Here is a 21,673-nt window from a genome sequence, read left to right as displayed (position 1 = left end):
GTTTATGTTGAAAAGAGAATGAAGCCTAAGGGCTGGGTGCGCACAAGCATGAGTTCTAAGCTGATGGAAAAAAGGAGGTTCTAGGAAGGCCTCTCAGGAAAACCCTGACTTTTTCCTTTGCTCTTACAACAATCAGCACAGAAGAGTTCTGTGACCAAACGTTTGGGTTTTTTCCCTCCACACTAAGCAGCAGACACCAGCGGGGTGTCCTCCAATTCAATCCCAACATTATCTACCTGGAGACAGTGTCAGATCCCATGAGACAGTGTCAGATCCCATAGGTTGAGGGCTCAGTCCCCAAGACCGCCCGGACCTTCAGACAGCAATGGCAAGTCTGGGCCTCTGAAACTTCCGACCAGCCCGCTTCAAGTTGGGGTTCCCACAACCCCCATCTTTGGGTTGTATTAACTCACTGGAGCAGCTCACAGAACTCAGGGAAACACTTTTACCGGTTTCATATAAAGGATATTACCAAGGATACAGATGAGGAGATGAGCAGGGTGGGCAGTGGGGAAGAAGCTCCGAGCTTCCTCGCCGTCCCTGGGCCACCACCCTCCAGGAACCTCCACGTATTCAGCTATCAGAGGCTCTGCAAACCCTGTCCTCATGGGTGGAAGCTTCTGGACATCAGCATCCCTTCCCCCAGGGTATAGGGTGGGACCTTCTCTGGGAAGGGACTTAAGACCCATAATCAGAAATGTGGGAGATTAGAGTCCTTCCTGCATTGGGGCGGGTGAAAGGAGGGCAGGAGAAGGGGAGAGTGAGAGTCTGTTTCCTGAGGCCTAACACACCCAACATTATCACAGAACACTGTAACTGTAACTGGGGGCGAAAACCAATAACTGTAACTGGGGGTGAAAACTGTAACTGTAACTGGGGATGAAAACCAATAAATACATAATATAATACCACAGCCTCCTAGAGGAAAGTGACCGTGTAAGGGACTGGTGAGAGCTGGGGAAAGACAAGAGTGCATTCCACGCAGCCCAAAAGCCTGGCGTGCCTTGAAAACAGTAGGTGGAAGCGGCCACTAGAAAGAAACAGCTTCGGACAGCGGACTCAGGCCAGCGCAGCAAGAAGGCTCCGGAAACCGGATTCGAGGCTTCCCGGGCTGCACCGGAGGTCTCCAGCAGAGGGCGCGATTCCGCCTGGGGCCTTAGGTCCTCAGTGCGCCGGCGCGGGAAGCGCTTCCGGGCAGGGGCGGGGCTTCCGGCGGCGCGCTAGGTCGCGGGGTACTTGGGCCTGGGTTGTCCTTCGCATCTGCACGTGTTCGCAGTGGATTCCGCGATGCTACCTCTGCTGCGCTGCGTGCCCCGTGTGCTGGGCTCCGCCGTCCCCAGCCTCCGCGCTGCCGCGCCCGCCTCGCCTTTCCGGCAGCTCCTGCAGCCGGCGCCCCGGCTGTGCGCCCGGCCCTTCGGGCTGCTCAGCGTGCGCGCAGGTTCCGAGCGGCGGCCGGGCCTCCTGCGGCCTCGAGGACCCTGCGCCTGTGACTGTGGCTGCGGCTTGCTGCACACTGAAGGTGAGGGTCGCGCACGCGGGCCAGGGGTGTGGTTTGCGGTTCACGGAGGGAAAAAGACCAGGAGTGGGGCCTGCAACCGACCTCCGAGGTCTGGGACATTTTTCCATTGATTGGCAACCAGCGGGTTAAACCCACGTGTGATCATATTCCCCCCACCTCCCTTATCCACCAGTTTCATTTTCTGTTGGTAGGAGGTGAATAAAATTAAATACTAGAGGGTACCTTTATCCTTAGTCTTATTCTCTCGAAAGTGGACTTTTGGGAAAGCCCAAGGTCGTGTTTGAAAATAGCATACGATACAACTATCGTTTGGCAAGTGGAAGAGGATGATCGGAAATTCTTCTGCTTTATAGCGGAAAGTGGTAATGCGTTCATTGTTGGAAATCACTTTTCCAGCATCAGGCTCAGCTTCCTACTAATATTATGGTATTTTTACAGATAAGGAAACTGAGGCTTCTAGAGTAACTGTAATAGCAGAGAGATTAGAAATAGTCCAGGTTTCTGGCTGCGATAACCAGGGTAATAGTTTTATGTTTTAGACTAACTGGCTTTCCTTTTTATGTATATGGATTTCTTTTCTAGGAGACAAAGCTTTTGTTGATTTCCTGAAGGATGAAATTAAGGAGGAAAGAAAAATCCAGAAGCATAAAACCCTCCCTAAGATGTCTGGAGGTTGGGAGCTGGAACTGAATGGGACAGAAGCGAAATTAGTGCGGAAAGTTGCCGGGGAAAAGTAAGTACTGGTCTGGGGATCCCAGGGCACCGACTCCCTTAACCTTGCAAGACCCGTCCTGGGTCATCCCTAGAAGAGCCTTGAGTTCAGGTGTGGATAAATGGTTTTCAAGAGAGTGAAGGATTCAATTGTGTTCAGTCCATTCACTGAACACAAATTTGCTGTGGGCTGGTTACTAAGGAGACAAAAATGTAGCGCAAAAAAGTACTGACAGAATCAGTTTGATCTCTGATTTACAGCCCTGATACAGTAGCACCCTGCTCTCTCTAATGTTTAGCATGGGTGAAAATGCAAGGCATGTAACTTATATGTAACAGGATGGGGTTCCACTATAGTAAGGGCTGCCATCAGAGGCGGGGAGTTTGTGACCTAAGTCAGGTGCCCCACCTTCTCCTAAACTGTTAGTGTTTACACTTTTCTGCATTATAGTCATCCATAATCTCATTACACAGATAAACATTTGTCATCTTCCAGATTTTTAAATTGAGGCTGGGTGTGGTGGCTCACGCCTGTAATCCCAGCACTTTGGGAGGCAGAGACGGCAGATCATGAGGTCAGGAGATCGGGAACATCCTGGCTAACACTGAAACCCTGTCTCTACTAAAAATTTTAACAGGGTGTGGTGGCAAGCGCCTGTAGTCCCAGCTACTCAGGAGGCTGAGACAGGAGAATCGCTTGAACCCCCGGGTTTCAGTGAGCCGAGATGGCGCCACTGTACTCCAGCCTGAGGGACAGAGCAAGACTCCATCTCAAAAAAATAATAAATAAATAAATAAATAAATTGAATTTTCTTTATGATTGACCTTATGATGTATATATAATTCTTTTTTAAAATCACAGCTTTAATGTGATTTAATTTATATGGCATAAAATTTACTCATTTATTGAAGTTTATTAAATTAAGTGGTTCTTAGTCCTCACAGAATTATGCATCAGTTGCCACTACCTAATTCTAGAACATTGTTGTCAATCCCCAAACAATACCTATTAGCAGTCACTCATTATTCCTCCCTCTAGCCACCCCAGGTAATCACTAAGCTACTTTATGGATTGCCTCTTTTGGACATTTCATATAAATGGAATCATACAATTTGTAGCTTCCTCCCCACCCCACGGAGTCTTGCTATTACCCAGGATGGAGTGCAGTGGCACGATCTTGGCTCACTGCAGCCTCTGCCTCCCGGATTCGGACAGTTCTCCTGCTTCAGCCTCCTGAGTAGCTGAGATTACAGGCATGCGTCCAGTTAATTTTTGTATTTTTAGTAGAGATGGGGTTTCACTATGTTGGCCAGGCTGGTCTCAAACTCCTGACCTTGTGATCTGCCCTCCTCGGTCTCCCAGAGTGCTGTGATTACAGGTGTGAGCCACCCTGCCCAGACTGTTTACATTTTTAATTGTTGGGTTGTAAGAGTTCTTTAGTTTTGACCGGGCACGGTGGCTCACACCTGTAATCCTAGCACTTTGGGAGGCCGAGGCAGGCGGATCACGAGGTCAGGAGATCAAGACCATCCTGGGTAACACAGTGAAACCCCGTCTCTACTAAAAATACAAAAAATTAGCCAGGTATAGTGGCGGGCGCCTGTAGTCCCAGCTACTCGGGAGGCTGAGGCAGGAGAATGGCATGAAGCCCAGAGGCAGAGGTTGCAGTGAGCCGAGATCACGTCACTGCACTCCAGCCTGGGCGACAGAGTGAGACTCTGTCTCAAAAAAAAAAAGAATTCTTTAGTTTTTCTGGGTATAGTGATCTTACCAAATTAATGATTTGCAAGTATTGTTCCCCATCTTGTGGGTTTTCTTTTCACTTTCTTTGTAATGCCCTCTGACACAAAAGTTTCTGATTTTGAGGAAGTTCAGTTTACCTATTTTTTTGGTTGCTTGTGCTTTTTTTAGTGTCACATCTAAGAAACCACTGCCTCGCCCAAGGTTGTGAAGATTTATGCCTTAATTTTTTCAGAGTTTTCTAGTTTTAGCTCTTAGTTGAGGTCTGTGATTCATTTTGAGTATGATGTGAAGTAGGGTACCAATTCTCTTGGCTATTGTGTAGTGTGGTTTTTCCCTACACAGGTCAATTGTGTCTTCTGTAATCTCACCTAAAAACCATTTGCACAAGGTTTTCATAGCTATTTGGGGGCCATTAAAAATAATGCTCTGACGAACATCATTCCATTTCTGTGCCCAGGAGCTCAGCTTGGTCAGCACAGTTGGAATCAGACAGATTGTGTCAACCTCAGACTGCCTCTGTTACTATGGAAAGGTGACTTCCTGGCAAAGCAGCTAGTTAGCACAAGTCGAGGGGGCGGTACTTCATGGAACTTGTATGGAACGGTGCCTGCCAGAGTTGCATAGTCCAGCAGTTCTGGTTCTAAACTTTATCTCCCAGGAATTTTGACTCAAACTTTGGGACATGATTTGTCAGGTGTGGATTCTTGCACCTTAAAATTGTCGCTAGTTGGTGTCTCTGGCCTGCTTTGTGATGATAAAACTTCCCACAAGTACTCTGAAGGATGACTATCTACTGCAGCCGTTTTTTTCTTTGTGAGGCATCCCCTTCCCGAGGCCAGGGCTGCTCTCCGTGTTTAACAGATGCAACCCTCCATTGCTCCTTCTTCCTTTCCTTGCAGGGCAAATTTTCTTATGGGGAAAGGCTCTTAAAGGGGCTTCTGTTCCATCTCACCAGCCTCCCAGGTCCTTACTTTCACCAAGGGTTCCTTGGAAAGACCAGGGTGGGCAGTGTCAGCTGGCTGTGGCCATGAGATGCCCAGTCAACACATGGCGGTGAGCCCTGGGGTACTGGCCCTGTTGGGAGTAACCCATGCATGACTTGTTTGGCTGAGATAAACTGAGGCCAGCTTTGGCTTCCAGCAGCTGGTACATGGTAGGCACACTTGAGACCTGCTGAATCACTCAGGACTGGATGTAGGCACCAGCCTTGTTTGAAGTTCTGCATATAATTCAGCCAGCTAGGATAGAGACATTGTTTCAGTACACCTTTGTAACTGTAGCAGACCTCCCTGTTTGTGTGTTAACCTACTCAGTTAAAATGATGCCTTTGTTACGTTTTCTCTTGCCCTTTTAGAATCACTGTCACTTTCAACATTAACAACAGCATCCCACCAACATTTGATGGGGAGGAGGAACCCAGGCAAGGGCAGAAGGTTGAAGAACAGGAGGTAAGCTTTAACACTATGATCAGCTTTTACCTCAGTTCTGACAGGCTGTCCCTGGGACTTAAAGAAGGAGCGTTTTTCTTTGCTCTTTCAAAAAAAAAAAAAAAATTTTTTTTTCCTCTAAGGCCAGGCGCGTGGCTCACGCCTGAATCCCAGCACTTTGGGAGGGCAAGGTAGAAAGATCCCTTGAGGCCAGGAGGACCAGCCTGAGTAACATGGCAAGACCCTGCCTCTACGAAAGTTTAAAAAAAAACAAATTAGCTGGGCATGGTGGCACGACTGTGGTTCCAGCTATGCAGGAGGCTGAGGCAGGAGGAATCAGTGGTTTCTGGCCAGCTTTAACAGGACTGTGGCCCTCTTCCTTTTCCCAGGGGCAAAATACGTTGCTGTCTGCCAGCTCAGGCTTAGTGGTTTGGCTGGAAAGGAAATGAAATGTTCTCAGCCTTTCCCATGATAGGGAGTTTTGTTGTTTTTGAGAGAAGGTCTCGCTCCATTGCCCAGGCTGGAGTGCAGTGGCACGATCTCTGCCCACTGCAGCTTCCACCTCCCACGTTCAAGTGATTCCCCCACCTCAGCCTCCCCAGTAGCTGGGATTACAGACATGTGCCACCACACCTGGTTAATTTTTGTATTTTTAGTAGAGACAGGGTTTCACCGTGGTTGCCAGGCTGGCCTCAAACTCCTGACCTCAAGTGATCCAGCCACCTTGGCCTCCCAAAGTGCCGGGATTATGGGCGTGAGCCACCACGCCCGGCCTGTGGGGAGATTTTTTATATTGGAGGTTATCATTTGGTGTGTTTGCATGTGTGGAATGTTTCTAACATATCAGTCACAAGCTGGTAATACACAACAGCCATTTAACCAAGATAAGAATGCCAGGGGCAGGCTAGGTGTGGTGGCTCAAGCCTGTAATCCCAGCACTTTGGGAGTCCGAGAGGGTCAGATCACAAGGTCAAGAGATCGAGATCATCCTGGCCAACATGGTGAAACCCCATCTCTACTAAAAATACAAAACTTAGTTGGGTGTGGTGGCAGGCACCTATAGTCCCAGCTACTCAGGAGGCTGAGGCAGAATTGCTTGAACCTGGGAGGCGGAGGTTGCGATGAGCCGAGATCACACCACTGCACTCCAGCCTGGCAACAGAGCAACACTCTGCCTCGAAGGAAAAAAAAAAAAAAGAATTCCAGGGGCATAAGAGACTTTTACTGGATCATGCCTACTCTTCAGACATTTTAGGAAGTGCTGTGCCCAGCCTGGTAACCAGCCAGTACGAGGGCCACAGAGTCCCTAGACCTTCTGCCCAAAAGCCATCAGTACAGTGTTGGGTCATGACCTGGTGTGGATGGCACAGCTCTCTGGTGTGCTTCTTTCCCAGCAACCCCAACTAGCATCTCTCTGACATTGGACCCAGTCTGCTCCCAGAGCTCCACATCAGAGGAAAAGCTGCTGCTGTTATTCAGCCATAAGGATGGCCAGGTTCCCCAGCCTTTGACCCTGGTCCCTTATGAAGACTCCTGGAACAGTCAAGCTGGAATCTTGAAACTTTAGGAAAGCTTTGCAGTGTATGGGTGGAGGAAAAGGCTTGGAATGTTAAGGAACTGATATAAACTCAGTTAATTGGCACATAGCTGAGGCGGCTGGTATCCAGATTTCTTAATTGAAAATCCAGTGTGTTACTTAAACAAGCAGGGTGCCAACAGAAGTGAGACCAAGCTCTTCATTTGGGAATAGTATGGCATAAGACTATTAAAATGGCTATATAACATCCTAATGGTGGCTCTGAGAAATCTGAACAGAGATCCTTGATCCAGGCATCCATCTCCTTCCAGCAGTGGCATGTACTGACTTCGTTTTCCCAGCCTGAACTGACATCAACTCCCAATTTCGTGGTTGAAGTTAAAAAGAATGATGGCAAGAAGGCCCTTGTGTTGGACTGTCATTATCCAGAGGATGAGGTATGTAGGATGGAGTGCTAGCCCCTTGGCACCCCTGGGGAGCACAGCGTGTCCCTTGGGAACTTCCTGTCCCTTTTTTTTTTTTTTTTTTTTTTTGAGACGGAGTCTCGCTCTGTCGCCCAGGCCGGAGTGCAGTGGCCGGATCTCAGCTCACTGCAAGCTCCGCCTCCCGGGTTCACGCCATTCTCCGGCCTCAGCCTCCCGAGTAGCTGGGACTACAGGCGCCCGCCATCTCGCCCGGCTATTTTTTGTATTTCTTAGTAGAGACGGGGTTTCACTGTGTTCGCCAGGATGGTCTCGATCTCCTGACCTCGTGATCCGCCCATCTCGGCCTCCCAAAGTGCTGGGATTACAGGCTTGAGCCACCGCGCCCGGCCCTTTCTGTCCCTTTTAGCATTAAAGACTTTCTAGCTTAGACCAGCCCAGCAGGGGGAAGAGGGGAGGGGAGTGAGGGAAGAGGGTTAAAACCTGATCAGTTTCATGCTGTCAGTGGCCCCCTTTCTTCGCATGAGTCTGGCTTATCCTGGAGAACCCTTCAGTTTCCCCAAATATTGTTTCTTCTCAGGTTGGACAAGAAGACGAGGCTGAGAGTGACATCTTCTCTATCAGGGAAGTTAGCTTTCAGTCCAGTGGCGAGTCTGAATGGAAGGATACTAATTACACGCTCAACACAGATTCCTTGGACTCGGTGAGTGCTTGATAAGATGAGGGAACCTTTTGGGCCTTGGAAGGAAGGGTCCTAGTTCAAGGGGAGAAAGAAACATTTTAATGTTCGTTACAGATTTTTTTTTTTTTTTTTTAACTAGTAAATGTTGTTCTTTGCAGGCCTTATATGACCACCTAATGGATTTCCTTGCGGACCGAGGGGTGGACAACACTTTTGCAGATGAGTTGGTGGAGCTCAGCACAGCCCTGGAGCACAAGGAGTACATTAGTTTTCTTGAAGACCTCAAGAGTTTTGTCAAGAGCCAGTAGAGCAGACAGACGCTGAAAGCCTTAGTTTCATGGCAGGCTCTGGCCAGTGAACAAGTCCTACTCTGAAGCTAGACATGTGCTTTGAAATGATTATCGTCCTAATATCATGGGGGAAAACACCAAATTTAAATTATATGTTTTGCGCTCTCATTTATTATCATTTTTCCTGTACAAATCTATTATTTCTAGATTTTTGTATAACATGATAGACATAAAATTGGTTTATCTCCTCCAAAGCAGTGTATCTATTCTATTCCTCCCGCTTCAACCTGCGTCACAAAAGACCAAGAACAGAGATGTCGGAAAAGTTTTTTTTCCTTCAGGATCGGTTAAAAGTTTCAATACAAAATAAGTTATAAATAAAAGGCTTGTATGTACAAGGCTCCTCAGGGAGTGAGTTGTCTTCAACCCGTAGAATGATGTGAGTCCACGCTGGCTCTAGAGGATCACAGCCCAGGTATCACAGGCCTAGGTTTAAACAGGAGAAGAATTAGCTTAAATTGTATTCTAGTCATGAAAGACATGTGATACATCGTTAAAAGTTGTAATCAATGAGAATGCTCCACATTAGATGAGGTCTCCTGAGTCCAGTTTGAATTAGTTCGGTCGTGTAATTTGTCATGAAGGCCACCGACAACTGCCCCTCTTTGGCTTTGCTGGACCTCTGTCCTGCAGCCTTCAAACAGCTGTCTGGAAACCGTCAGCATCAACAGTCTTCAAGCTAAGATCAAATCCTGCAGATGAACTAATCAAACATCCTCACCTCAGGAAACTACTGACCACAAAGGTTGTATGATTGTGTTCAAACTCTTGGTAGCTTGGAGCTTTTAGAGCCCAGCAGGAACATGAGACTCCAAGTCTACACAAGATTGAAGCAGGTACGTACCACAGGGGAGGTACCAACCATGCATGATCAGTACGGGCAGAAAACATGTCTTCCCCTCGATCTGTAATATGATCAGTAAGCACCTGAGTGTAAAACTGGCTCCCGACTCCTTGGTGGCTCAGCCCCTCCACTATGCTAAGGAATCATCTGTCCTTAAGCCATTTATGCCAGAGGTTGCAATTTTTTTGTGTGAAAAATCAGACCTTGGCGATGACCTTGAGCAGTAGGGGAACAATAACTCCCCCAGGCTTAGCGTTCCACTAACAAAACAGTAGGCATAAATAGGTTACCCTTGTTTCTTACCACTTTCACAGGTAATATATTTGGCTTTCTCTAAAAGACACTATAACCCTGCTAATAGGTGGTTTAGCATATTCTATCCCATGACCACCACCTGAGCACCGTCACATCCAAAATATTCCTAAGTCTTGTAATATAGTGCCATCTTCTGTAACCCATCCCTATTTTCCAACACATCCTCAGTCATCTGTGCTGAGCTTCCCTACATCCTGACTTCACTGAATTCTAACACAATGGTCCTTGAGTCCCCCTTAAGCGAAAACCAAAGGTCTAGTGGAACTAGAGCATTCCAAATGTCTACTTTTCCAAATGTTGAACTCAGAACCTACAGAATACAATTTTGTCTTTCCCCCTCCTGTTTCTTGTTTTTTGTTTGTTTTTTTGAGGCTCAATCTCGCTGTCACCCAGGCTGGAGTGCAATGGCGCCATCTCAGCTCACTGCAACCTCCACCTCCTGAGCGCAAGCCATCCTCCCACTTCAGCCTCCCACTGAGTAGCTGGGAGTACAGGTGCGAGCCACCAGGCCCAGCTAATTTTTGTATTTTTAGTAGAGACCAGGTTTCACCATGTTGTCCAGGCTGGTCTTGAATTCCTAGCCTCAAGTGATCCACCCACCTCAGCCTTCCTAAGTGCTGGGATTACAGGTGTGAACCACAGCGCCTGGCTGTGTTTCTCGTGTTTGCTGTGAACCCCGCCTCCCCTCACCCCTTACTTACCCAACAATGGTCTCCCTGCCCGCCCCAGAGCCAGCGCTGACAACTATGATCTCCAAGACTGCTACACAGCACTCACCTTCCAAACCTCACCTCCCACTTAGCTTCACTGCTGCTCTGAGCCACAGGACACTGACGGTTAGGTGAGTGGATAACTGGGGTCCATAATTATATGCTGAGCTGAAGCTGTACACTTGGCAATTAGCCCATCTTCCGCTTACCCTTTATTTCTTTTTTCTTTTTTTTTTTGAGACGGAGTCTTGCTCTGTTACCCAGGCTGGAGTGCAGTGGCCGGATCTCAGCTCACTGCAAGCTCCGCCTCCCAGGTTCACGCCATTCTCCGGCCTCAGCCTCCCGAGTAGCTGGGACTACAGGCGCCCGCCACCTCGCCCGGCTAGTTTTTTGTATTTCTTAATAGAGACGGGGTTTCACCGTGTTAGCCAGGATGGTCTCGATCTCCTGACCTCGTGATCCGCCCGTCTCGGCCTCCCAAAGTGCTGGGATTACAGGCTTGAGCCACCGCGCCCGGCCGTTGCTTACCCTTTAATTGCCCTTCTCGTCCACCCGCCAGCATTTGGTCTTTCACACTCAAGGGGACTTTCATACTTGAGGAGCTGTAGACTCTAGCTCTGCTACCATTATAATCTGTGTAGATGACTCACTGTTCAGCTTACTAAGACAGAAGCCAAAGCCAGCGGACCTGTGCCCTCTTCAACTCTCCTCCCTCCACTTTAACTCATCTGTACAAACATATTAAGCACGTATTTATTAATATAGGCCAAGCACTGGGAGTAGAAATAAATATGGGCCATGCCCTCAAGGACAGATATGGGCAGGTAACTGCAGCACTGTTATGGATGACACGGCATGAGGTATGGTGGAAATCCAAGGAGACACTGGCCAATTCCCCTCTGCCAGCCCTCATTAGGTTTGTTGAAAAAGGGAACACAGACTCTAAAGGAACGGACTTCTCAGGCTGGCCAATTCTTTTTTTGTTTGGTTTTTGTTTTTTGAGATGGAGTTTCACTCTTGTTGCCCAGGCTGGAGAGCAGTGGCGTAATCTCCGCTCACTGCAACCTCTGCTTCCCGGGTTCAAGCGATTCTCCTGCCTCAGCCTCCCGAGTAGCTGGGATTACAGGCGTGTGCCACCACACCTAATTTTTTTGTATTTTTAGTAGAGACAGGGTTTCATCATATTGGCCAGGCTGGTCTTGAACTCCTGACCTCAGATGATCTGCCCACCTCAGCCTCCCAAAGTGGGGGGATTACAGGCGTGAGTCACCGCACTCGGCCACCAATTCTGTTTTTGACACAGAGTCTCACTCTGTGTCCCAGGCTGGAGTACAGCAGCACAATCTCAGCTCACTGCAACCTCCGCATCCTGGGTTCAAGCAATTCTTCTGCCCCAGCCTCCCGAGTAGCTGGGATTACAGGCACCCACCGCCATGCCCAGCTAAGTTTTGTATTTTTAGTACAGATGGGGTTTCATCATGTTGGCCAGGCTGGTCTTGAACTCCTGACCTCAGGTGATCTGCCCACCTCAGCCTCCCAAAGTGCTGGGATTACAGGTGTGAGCCACTGTGCCTGGCTGAGACTGGCCAATTCCTTGTGAGGAATCAGGTGAATGAAGTACATGGCATATTGTAGTGCTCAATAAATATCTGTGCAAATGATGCTTAAATGTAGTGGGAGGAGTCAAAGGCATTCAGACAGAACAGCATGAACAACAGCACAGAGGCCTGAAAGCACTGCATATTTGAGCATCTGCAACCAGTGCTGGAGAGCTGGAACAGAAGGGAACATACGCCTGTAGTCAACAGGAAGTAGTGAGGTGTTTTATTTAAACTTTCACCTGCTGTGTCTCTTTCCACACAAGCTGATGGAAAATGGCTTCCTTCCACCAAGGCCAGAGCCTGGAGCAGGAAACAGCAGGGGCACTGGAAGCACAAAGACCTGGGGTCTAACACCAGCTCTATCGCTTATTAGTAGTAAAATTTTGGCCAGATGACATCACTTCTCTGAATCTAACAGGAACTAGCCTCTCCCTCATGAACCTAATGCTCCAGCGAAGTAGAATAAGATGCTCTTTGTATACACTCCAGTTTTCTGCTTCTCTGCTTTGTTCCTCTATGTGGGGATCTTCCACTTAAGCTCTACCCCCACAACTGGCCAGATCTCCATGTCTGTCCAGATCGATTCCACGCTTCAAGTTAAATGCCTCCTCCAGGAAGGCGTCACCATAAAGGAGATCACCCTCCTATGAACTCCCATAAGCCCTCCCTCTACAGCTCTCCAGGGTACTGCCTGTTTATTCTGTTCTTATTATCAATCCAAGGCTTGAGCTCCGTGAGAGATGTGTATTTCTCAATTTTAATGAGTCCTCAATTCATTGTTTTTTAAATGAATGAGTAGAATTAAATACCTATGGAAGAAACCTGATAAAGGTGAAATGGCTGTTACTAGGCAATGTTGCTTATAATAAAAATGACCCCTGTAGGTTACCTGCGTTTGGAATGAGAGGGCCATGAAAGAACTCTATAAACACCCAGTAGAAGGCCATGGCTATGAACTTCCTGAAGTACAGTGTGCTCCTAATCCCAAGGCTCCCCCTGCCTGGGATCTAAAAGCAAATATATCGGTTTTATGTGTGTTTGTATGATATCTATATACACACATGTACACATATATATATAGATAGATTACATGGATTATGAGAGATACTGGTTCCTATAGCACGCTTCTAGGACAGGTGGTTCCCATACCCGCTTGTTCCCAGCCCTCACACCTCAGTTGTCACTCAGGCTAGCGACTAGCCCTTGGACCTCTGTGAAAATTCCACTGACAGACAAACCTAAGGCTGCCCTGCTATACTTTCTGCCCTGTTTCCTTCTGCAAAAGTGATGCCAGCATGGCCTATTTGGGTGTTATGACTATGAAATGACCAGCTGAATCCAAAACCACCGTGCTGATCTATCAGGAGAAGGTGTGGAGCCACACGTCCTAACTCCCAGACCAATCCTCTTGCCATGATCCTATGCTGCCTCTTCCCTTCTGACTGGCCTTTGAGTCAAAATGACTTGTTACCTTCACTTTTCTATGAAGTAAATTCCTCAGATAATAAACTGCATTAAACATTTACCTGTTTCTAGGTCATTATTTCTATCGAGGTAGGAATAAAACCAACCACAGGCCCCTCTTACCACAGACTGGGTCCCAGGAGAGGCTTACCAGACAGCTCATGAGAAGACTGGACTTTTCTTCTGTTCCTCCAGTGACTGAAAATTCAGGTGTGTGGGGACAGTGTGCACTGTGCTCATTTATACTACCCTCTAAACAGGCACGAAGCTTCTGCTCTGTCAACTCAGAAGACTAAAAAATAAAAAAGTTCAACCTCCTCTCAGTGACTTGATAGCCAACAGATGGAAAAATCCTCATTCCTCATGCCAACCAATAGAACTGTGGCTCACTGTGACGGCTTGATTCCTTGGAGCCTTAAAGACACTCGGGCCCATGACTGTGCCACGATCTCTTAACCAATCTCCATTTAACTGCCTCTCCATATTAACCAATGCCCTCTACTGCTGTAAAACACACTGATGGCCACTCATGGCAGAAAGAACACTCAGAGGCTGTAGGCTACTTTCCAGCCTCCCTCTGCCTCTGCCCCCACCAGCTGAGTGCATCCTTACCAACAACTAGCAGTGTATGCTCCCAGGTCTGCTTGAGTTACTTGAACTTGCTACTGTAACTCAGTAACGCTAATTACTTATTATGTAAATCAATAATACAAGGGAATAACCATGAAGTGTTATTTTTATAAGTGGAAAGTTTAGGAAACACTCAAAAAGATGAGCTGCTTAAAAAAAATAAAAATAAAAAAAGAAAGAAAGAAAAAGAGCTAGAATTAGGTAAAAGATGGGGGAGAAAAATTCCAAAGTTGCATACTCAGCTTCTTGATCCACTTTACAGAATTAAAATCGTAAACTCTGGACTGTGTATTATAAGAGTTGTTTATGTAAAAAAGGTGACTCGGCCAGGCACAGTGGCTCATGTCTGTAATCCCAACACTTCGGGAGGCCGAGGCGGGCGGATCACTTGAGGTGAGGAGTTGAGACCAGCGTGACCAACATGGTGAAACCCCGTCTCTACTAAAAATACAAAAATCAGCCAGGTGTCGTGGCGTGTGCCTGTAATCCCAGCTACTCAGGAGGCTGAGACAGGAGATTCGCTTGAACTCGGGAGGCGGAGGTTGCAGTGAGCAGAGATCTCACCACTGCACTCCAGCCTGGGTGACAGAGTGAGATTCTATCTCAAATAAAATAAAAAATAAAACAGGTGACTCAGCTCTCCAATCAGCAGGGCCCCACTCAAAGGCTGGCAAATAAATGTATGTTTTTGAAACTTACCATAAAACATTTTATTTTTATAATTTGCCTCTTTAATCAATTGCTCAATTAACTGGCAAACTTGCAGTCCCCATCATGCCAGATAAAAGGGCTCTTTCTGTATTTTAAGATTACTGAAGGCCGGGCACAGTGACTGATGCCTGTAATCCCGGCACTTTGGGAGGCTGAGGCAGGTGGATCACAAGGTCAGGAGTTCGAGACCAGCCTGGCCAAGATGGTGAAACCCCATCTCTACTAAAAAATAAAAAATAAAAAAAATTAGCCGGGCGTGGTGGCAGGCACCTGTAATCCCAGCTACTTGAGAGGCTGAGGCAGGAGAATGACTTGAATCCGCAAGGCAGAGGTTGCAGTGAGCCGAAATCATGCCACTGTACTCCAGCCCGGGTGACAGAGTAAGACTGTTTCAAAAATAAATAAATAAATAAATAAAAGATTACTAAAGCTTAAATTCTGAATTAGGTATGTCTTCATATATAGAAAATTTTTATGAAACGTCAGATACAGGCATTTCCAATCCCAAGCTGAGGTCTCCATAAAAACCTTAAGCAGTGGTGGCTCTCCAGGGCCCTAAAGGCCCTGATGTGTACTGTTTGCCAATTTTCATGCCACAGATATTCTCACCATGGCCGATTTGAAGCTACCAATGTGACACCACTGAACATAAAACTGGGAAGAAATATGCACAATGGGCTCCGAGCCAGCGCTGGAGGATCTTCAAGAAAGTAGATCCGTGTGGGAAAAAGTATCATGAAATCTGTGTGTGGAACACTCACATGAGATGGGATGGACAGGCCACACTGACACACCACCACACCGCTTGTGATTCTCAGGTTGTACCTAGAAGCAGAATTAGGATCCCAGAGCATCATGGCCACCAGAACTGGATCTCCAAACCTTTTCAGGCAACAAATCTCAGGGGAGATTCCACTCACCTTGGAGTGGGGAATGGGAACGAATAATGCTGAAAAGGTTTTCAAAACTCTTACTTTGTACATACAGGACAGACGAGTGGGTTTGCCTCCCACTCAGCCAGCATGATGCTGAGACACTTTTCATCAAACTGCAAGCTCTTCTCATACTCGCGGATGATGGACTGCTCTGCAAGGCAAAGGCAGTTGGAGTGCTTCACCGTGCTTCAGCTTGCCCTGTATTTAATTCTAAGCTTCACTGCCAAAGGCTTCCTTCACACAAGGGAAAGATTTGGGCAAAACCACAATAGCCATCACTGGTTTTTACTGCTCTCTCAGGCTGGCTTCATTTTGCTAGATCCCTCTCCCTCCTCTCTGTCCCCTTTTTGTGAGCATAAGAGGTGAAGTAGGCTGAAGATCAAGGAGACAATTTTCACACACATCTCCAGAGATCATGGGAGCACAGATAGGGAATGACAGGGTCCCACAGGCAACTAAGGAAAGCTGACAAAGAGAACTGATTGCTGGCCAGATGAGGTGGCTCACACCTGTAACCCCAGCACTTTGGGAGGCTGAGGCAGGCTTGAGGTCAGGAGTTCGAAACCAGCCTGGCCAACATGGTGAAACCTCAGCTCTACTAACAAATACAAAAAATTAGCCCAGCATGTGGTGCATGCCTGTAATCCCAGCTACTCGGGAGGCTGAGGCAGGAGAATCGCTTGAACCCGGGAGGCGGAGGTTGCAGTGAGCCGAGATTGCGCCACTGCACTCCAGCCTGAGCGACAGAGCGAGATTCTGTGTCAAAAAAAAAAAAAAAGAGAGAACTGATCTCTGATGCCAGGATGACCCTGCTGAATCAAAAGAGATCTGCTTTCCAAGTATGTCCACATACTTGGAATCTGTGTAGTTCAGAATCTGTGTGCTCATTCATTCAGCAAACATACAACAGTACCTAGTATGTGCTAGTCACAGGGGCACAAAGATGAAAAAACCATCCTGCCCTTATTGAGCTCACAGTCTAGACATTAGGGAAGGGGTCAGAACACTACAGTCATGCTTGTTTGTTGATGTGGTGTCTATAACGGCTTTTCCACTAGAACGGCGGAGTTGAGGAGTTGTGCCAGAGACCGCATGGTCTGTAAAGTCTAAAGTATTTGCTATCTGATTCTTCACAAAAAGTCTGCCAGCTTCTGCTTTAGAATGTTCCTATGGCTGAGGACAGCACAACGCAGTAAATCTTTGTCACTTCAGATTTATTAAATATGCCGCAAAATAAGCATTTGGTGAGGCTTATGTTTCACCACTAAGAAAGGTTTTGTAGGTGGGGGGAAGGGAAAATCAATAAAAAAAGATGATAAGGAATTTACAGTCTAACTGGAGTCAACAGCAACAGTCATTAACAACTAACACTTCCATGGCACTTATGTGTCAAATGCTATTTTAAGTCCCTTACATATATTAACTTCTTCACTATTATCCTTATTTCTAAGGTGAAGAAACTGAGGCACAGGGAAATTAAGTGCTTTGGTCGGTGCCACACAAATTAAAGTGGTAAAGCCAAGTGAATCTTAGAGGTATGACTCAAGGGTTTGCACTCTTGCCTCATCATAACAATAGCTGTTGATTACTGAAAGCTCTCTATATGCCAGGCAATGCACTAAGTCTTCTACACATGTTATTTAAGCCTTACAACAAATGTATAAGGTATTATCTCCATTTTACAGGTCATAAAAATGAAGCCTAAGGCCAGGGGCCATGCCACATGTCTATAATCCCAACACTTTGGGAGGCTAAAGTAGGAAGATGGTTTGAGTCCAGGTGTTTGAGACCAGCCTAGGCAACACAGTGAGACCCTGTCTCTACAAAAAATAAAAAAAAATTAGGATAGGCATGTTGGCTCATGCCTGTAATCTCAAAACATTGGCAGGCTGAGGTGGGGGGATCACATGAGACCAGGGAGGAGTTCGAGACCAGCCTGGGCAACACAGTGAGACCCTGTCTCTACAAAAAATAAAAAAAATTAGCTGGGCATGGTGGTGCACACCTGTGGTCCCAGCTACTCGGGAGGCTGAGATGGGAGGATCGGTTGAGCCTAGGAAGATGAAGCCACAGTGAGCCATGATCACACCACTGCACTCCAGTCTGGGCAACAAAGCAAGAACGTGTCTCTAAAAAATAAATACATAAATAATTTTTTGTCTTGTTTTAATCATCTTTGGCTAAAAAAAAAAAAAAAAAAGTTAATAAAAAAAATTAGCCAGGGGAGGTGGCACACGTCTATGATCCCAGCTATTCAGAAGGCTGAGGTGGGAAGATCGCTTGAGCCCAGGCGGTCAAGGCGGCAGTGGGCTGTGATCACACCACTGCATTCTAGCTTGGGCAGCAACCGTGTCTCAAAAAAAAAAAAAAAAGAAAAGAAAAAAAAAAGACTTAGTGCATTGCCTGGCATATAGAGAGCTTTCAGTAATCAACAGCTATTGTTATGATAAGGCAAGAGCGCAAACCCTTGAGTCATACCTCTAAGATTCACTTGGCTTTACCACTTTAATTTGTGTGGCACAGACCAAATCAAATCAGGGCTACATGGAAAAAATGACTTAACTATATAAAGTACAAAATTATGCTCTCTACACAGTGCTCTGGGCACCTCCCTCAAGGAGTGGATGCTCACAGGCCCTGGGGAGTTAAGAGAAAATGTGGCACTTGAAATGAATAGGGCAAGGGATCGGACCACGCACTGTCACTGTATCCTGTAAAGTGGCAGGTTTACTTTTTATTTGTTTATTTTTTTAAGAGACAGGATCTCACTCTGTCGGCCAGGCTGGAGTGAGGTGGTACGATTATAGCTCACTGTAACCTTAAACTCTTGGGTTCAAGTGATTCTCCTGCCTAAGCCTTCTGGATGAGGGAGGCTACAAGTATGTGCTACCACACCCAGCTAACTTTTTTACTTTTGTAGAGACAGGGTCTTGTTATGTTGCCCATGACGGTCTTCAACTGGCCTCAAGCAATACTCCTGCCTAAGCCTCTCAAAGTGCTGGGATTAGAGGCATAAGCCACCACCCTCAGTGAACTATTAACCCATTAATAGAGAGGCAGGATGGTAGAAGAAACACAAGAACTGGATTCACACAACTGATTTTGCTTCCCATCTCCTCCACTTACTAGCTGTGTGACCTGCATGAGAACACCACCTTCTGTTCTACTACTACTATCTTACAGGGCAGTCACGTGGAGAAAACAGCATCATTAAATGAGAAGTTCTTAGCACAAAGCCTAGCACCCTGGAGACCCTTATTATTGGGAAGCTAGACAGCCAAGATGTCAGAGTACAAAAAGAGCCTTTTGGACACTTGATCGATAGAGGTAGACACAGGGGACTTATGAACTAATCCTGATTGGAGGAAAAGTCACAGCATTTGAGTAGCTAAATACAGGTAAGGAAGGACTACTCCTAGGGGTTACCTTGGTCGATCAGCTCCTGTTCAATTTCCTCCAGCACAGCCATGTCTATCAGCTCCTCCAACTGGAAGAGAAAGGGGAGGCATCAGAAGTTTGAAGTATTAATCACCAACCAAGCCCCACAATGATTCATACTTGGAGGCTGGCTTGAAGAACCCAGATTTGCCGGATAGAATCAGTCCAGTCCTCCTGCACAATACACTGACAGTGGGGTAATGCTGTCATGCTGACACGTTGTCAACAAATGATCCAACTACCCAGTGACAAAATAATGGTACCCGCTTTTGGAGAGACGATATAGGGTAGGAGTTAGGTACATATTCTTCCAAGGCTATGTAATCACAGGAAAAGTTCCTAGTCTCTGCAAATCTCAGTTTCGGCCTCTGTAAAGTGGGAATAAAATCTATCTAAGAGGGTTACTGTGAGTACTAATTGTGGTAATGTAAGGCAAACATTGGTGTATTGTAGGACACATAGAAGCCACTGAATAATGCATCGTTATTACACAGTGCATTGATAGTTTCAAACAGTTGCTCGCATTTTCTTACATAATCCTTACAATGCTGAAAACATGATCTTCTCATTTTATAAATGTGAAAACTAAACCTCAAAGAGGCAGACTGAAGTTAAGAGTCAACAGCCAAACCAGGATTCGAATTCTGGAACTCCTGACTTCGAATCCAGTGCTCTTCCTGATACACTATAAATGGTATCCTTCCCACACATGGCTCCCAACGCTGGCTGAGATTAGAATCTGAAAGTTTCTGGAGACCTTTTTAGAAAGAGATTCCTGAGGTGGGCAGATCACTGGAGGTCAGGTGTTCAAGACCAGCCTGGCCAACATGGTGAAACCCCATCCCAGCTAAAAACAGAAAAAAGATTAGCCAGGCATGGTGGCACACATCTATAATCCCAGCTACTTGGGAGGCTGAGGCAGGAGAATCGTTTGAACCCAGGAGGTGGAGGCTGTAGTGAGCCGAGATCTTGCCACTGCACTCCAGCCTGGGTGACAGAGCAAGACAAAAAAAAAAAGAGAGAGAGAGAGAAAGAAAGAGATTCCTAGCCTATGCCTACTAAATCATAATTTCCAAGGGTGGAGGCAAGAAATGAAATTTCTTTCTTTTTAGTTTCATAAATGATGATGTTGCAGTGATGAGCAGATCTACGGTCTGGTATTTCAGAACAATTCATCTAGACAAGTCTAACATTAAGGGTAGAAAAGCCTGGGTTAAAGGCTGTTGAATTCTAGGCCGGGCGCAGTGGCTCACGCCTGCAATCCCAGCACTTTTGGAGGCGGAAGCAGGCGGATCACGAGGTCAGGAGATCGAGACCATCCTGGCTAACACGGTGAAACTCCGTCTCTACTGAAAATACAAAAAATTAGCCGGGCGTGGTGGCAGGCGCCTGTAGTCCCAGCTACTCGGGAGGCTGAGGTAGGAGAATGGCGTGAACCAGGGAGGCGAAGCTTGCACTGTGCCCAGATAGCGCCACTGCACTCCAGCCTGGGCGCCAGAGTGAGACTCCGTCTCACACATACAAAAAAAGACTGTTGAATTCTAAATGGGGGTAGGGGAATGGTGGGTTTAGGGGACTCAAGTAAACAAGTAAAAAAGGACAGTAGCCGTTCTTGGAGTCCTCCTGAAAACACATAGCCCAGCCTGACCTGAGCCAAGTCTTCTGGACAATTCTCCATTGACTGCAAAGCATTCCACTCTTCTTCCATCACCTCTTGCACTAGAAAGGTGTTCTGAGCATTCCCTGGCGCACTGCTTCCAGCCTGGCGGTACCTGTTTAGGAGCCTGTCCCGGCTGTTTTTCATTCTCTCCAGGCATCTCTGGGAAAAAAGACCAAGATGGGGAGGGAAAAAAAAAAAAAAACCATTTCTACTTTTAAAAAACACTCTTACAGTAGTTGGGAAAACATTAAAGAAAGTTTATAGACACAAAATTTCAATGATAATACTAACTAGTGTTACTTTTGCATATTCCTCTGTAGAGATACATAAAATTACAATGCTTTGTGCATGTATTTACATATAACCGTATTTTTTATTCTAGCTTGCCAGTTTCCTTGATGGTTGTGTGCATAATCTCTCGGCATCCAATGTCCTATTACAGAACATTTATATTCCTTCCAAATTCTTGCTACTCTAGATATGGCTGGGTAACAGCCTTCCTGCACAGCAGCGTTTCTGAACTCAGGGAGGTTCTGTCCCCCAAGGAACATTTGGCAATGCTTGGAGACATTTTTGGTTGTCACAATTCTAGTTATAGGACTATTAGCATCTAGTGCGTAGAGGCCCGAGATGTGGCTTAAACAGCCCTCCACAACATGTAAATATCTCCCTCAAAATGTCCATTGTCAAGGCTGAGAAACTCTGCTATATCTGCTATCTTTCTTGCGTCGGGTTACTTTCTTGGACATTACTTACTAGCAACCACACTGTGTTCAGAAGAGGCCAGAACTGAAGTGGAGCGCTCTTCTAAGCCTCGGTTTACTACTCTCTAGAATAGAAATCATCTCTATCTCACAAGACGACCGTAGGCAAAGTGCCTCTCTCGGGGGCCACCTCCGCAGCAACAGTAGATAGTGTTACTGCAGAGGTGCAAAGGGTGATGTCATGACCACACTTTTTTTTTTTTTTTTTT

The 21,673-nt window shown here is 46.6% G+C and overlaps 2 protein-coding genes across 13 annotated transcripts in view; one reads left to right on the top strand and one right to left on the bottom strand.

Annotated features, from left to right (window-relative positions):
- The first annotated feature begins 1,181 nt into the window (after nt 1–1,181).
- On the top strand, nt 1,182–8,730 carry C1QBP (complement C1q binding protein). Of its 4 annotated transcripts, none has more exons than XM_025361899.1 (6): nt 1,182–1,519; nt 2,102–2,252; nt 5,329–5,422; nt 7,280–7,375; nt 7,941–8,063; nt 8,201–8,730. In XM_025361899.1, exons 1-6 carry the CDS (start codon nt 1,288–1,290, stop codon nt 8,348–8,350), a joined length of 846 nt encoding a protein of 281 aa, XP_025217684.1. In that variant the 5' UTR covers nt 1,182–1,287; the 3' UTR covers nt 8,351–8,730. The 4 variants fall into 4 exon arrangements, with proteins under 4 accessions (XP_025217684.1, XP_025217683.1, XP_025217682.1 ...); XM_025361898.1 differs by having other exon boundaries at nt 7,253–7,375; XM_025361897.1 differs by having other exon boundaries at nt 7,250–7,375.
- Nucleotides 8,484–21,673, bottom strand: part of RPAIN (RPA interacting protein) — a 14,489-nt gene continuing 1,299 nt past the window's right edge. The window contains exons 2-7 of one of the 9 annotated variants that reach the window (XM_025361901.1): nt 20,689–20,859; nt 19,029–19,089; nt 15,642–15,753; nt 15,429–15,492; nt 13,478–13,618; nt 8,484–8,818 (exon numbers count right to left, since the gene is read on the bottom strand). In XM_025361901.1, coding sequence (XP_025217686.1) covers nt 8,789–8,818; nt 13,478–13,618; nt 15,429–15,492; nt 15,642–15,753; nt 19,029–19,089; nt 20,689–20,859 — 579 coding nt within the window. In that variant the 3' untranslated portion in view covers nt 8,484–8,788. Of the gene's footprint in view, nt 8,819–12,058; nt 13,619–15,428; nt 15,493–15,641; nt 15,754–19,028; nt 19,090–20,688; nt 20,860–21,673 lie in introns of those variants that run through there. The other 8 variants (XR_003116186.1, XM_025361902.1, XR_003116187.1 and 5 more) reach the window with 8 other exon arrangements.

Source organism: Theropithecus gelada, chromosome 16, assembly GCF_003255815.1.
Source record: "Theropithecus gelada isolate Dixy chromosome 16, Tgel_1.0, whole genome shotgun sequence".
Classification (NCBI taxonomy): domain Eukaryota; kingdom Metazoa; phylum Chordata; class Mammalia; order Primates; family Cercopithecidae; genus Theropithecus; species Theropithecus gelada.
The sequence above is the reverse complement of the archived record's forward strand: the minus strand, read 5'-3'. Positions and strand labels throughout refer to the sequence as shown.

Coding starts and splice junctions, on each gene's coding strand:
- C1QBP (XM_025361896.1), top strand. CDS start 1,288: ATGCTACCTCTGCTGCGCTGCGTGCCCCGTGTGCTGGGCTCCGCCGTC. Junction 2,253..5,328: donor CGGAAAGTTGCCGGGGAAAA/GTAAGTACTGGT, acceptor TTGCCCTTTTAG/AATCACTGTCACTTTCAACA. Junction 5,423..7,231: donor AGAAGGTTGAAGAACAGGAG/GTAAGCTTTAAC, acceptor TCCTTGATCCAG/GCATCCATCTCCTTCCAGCA.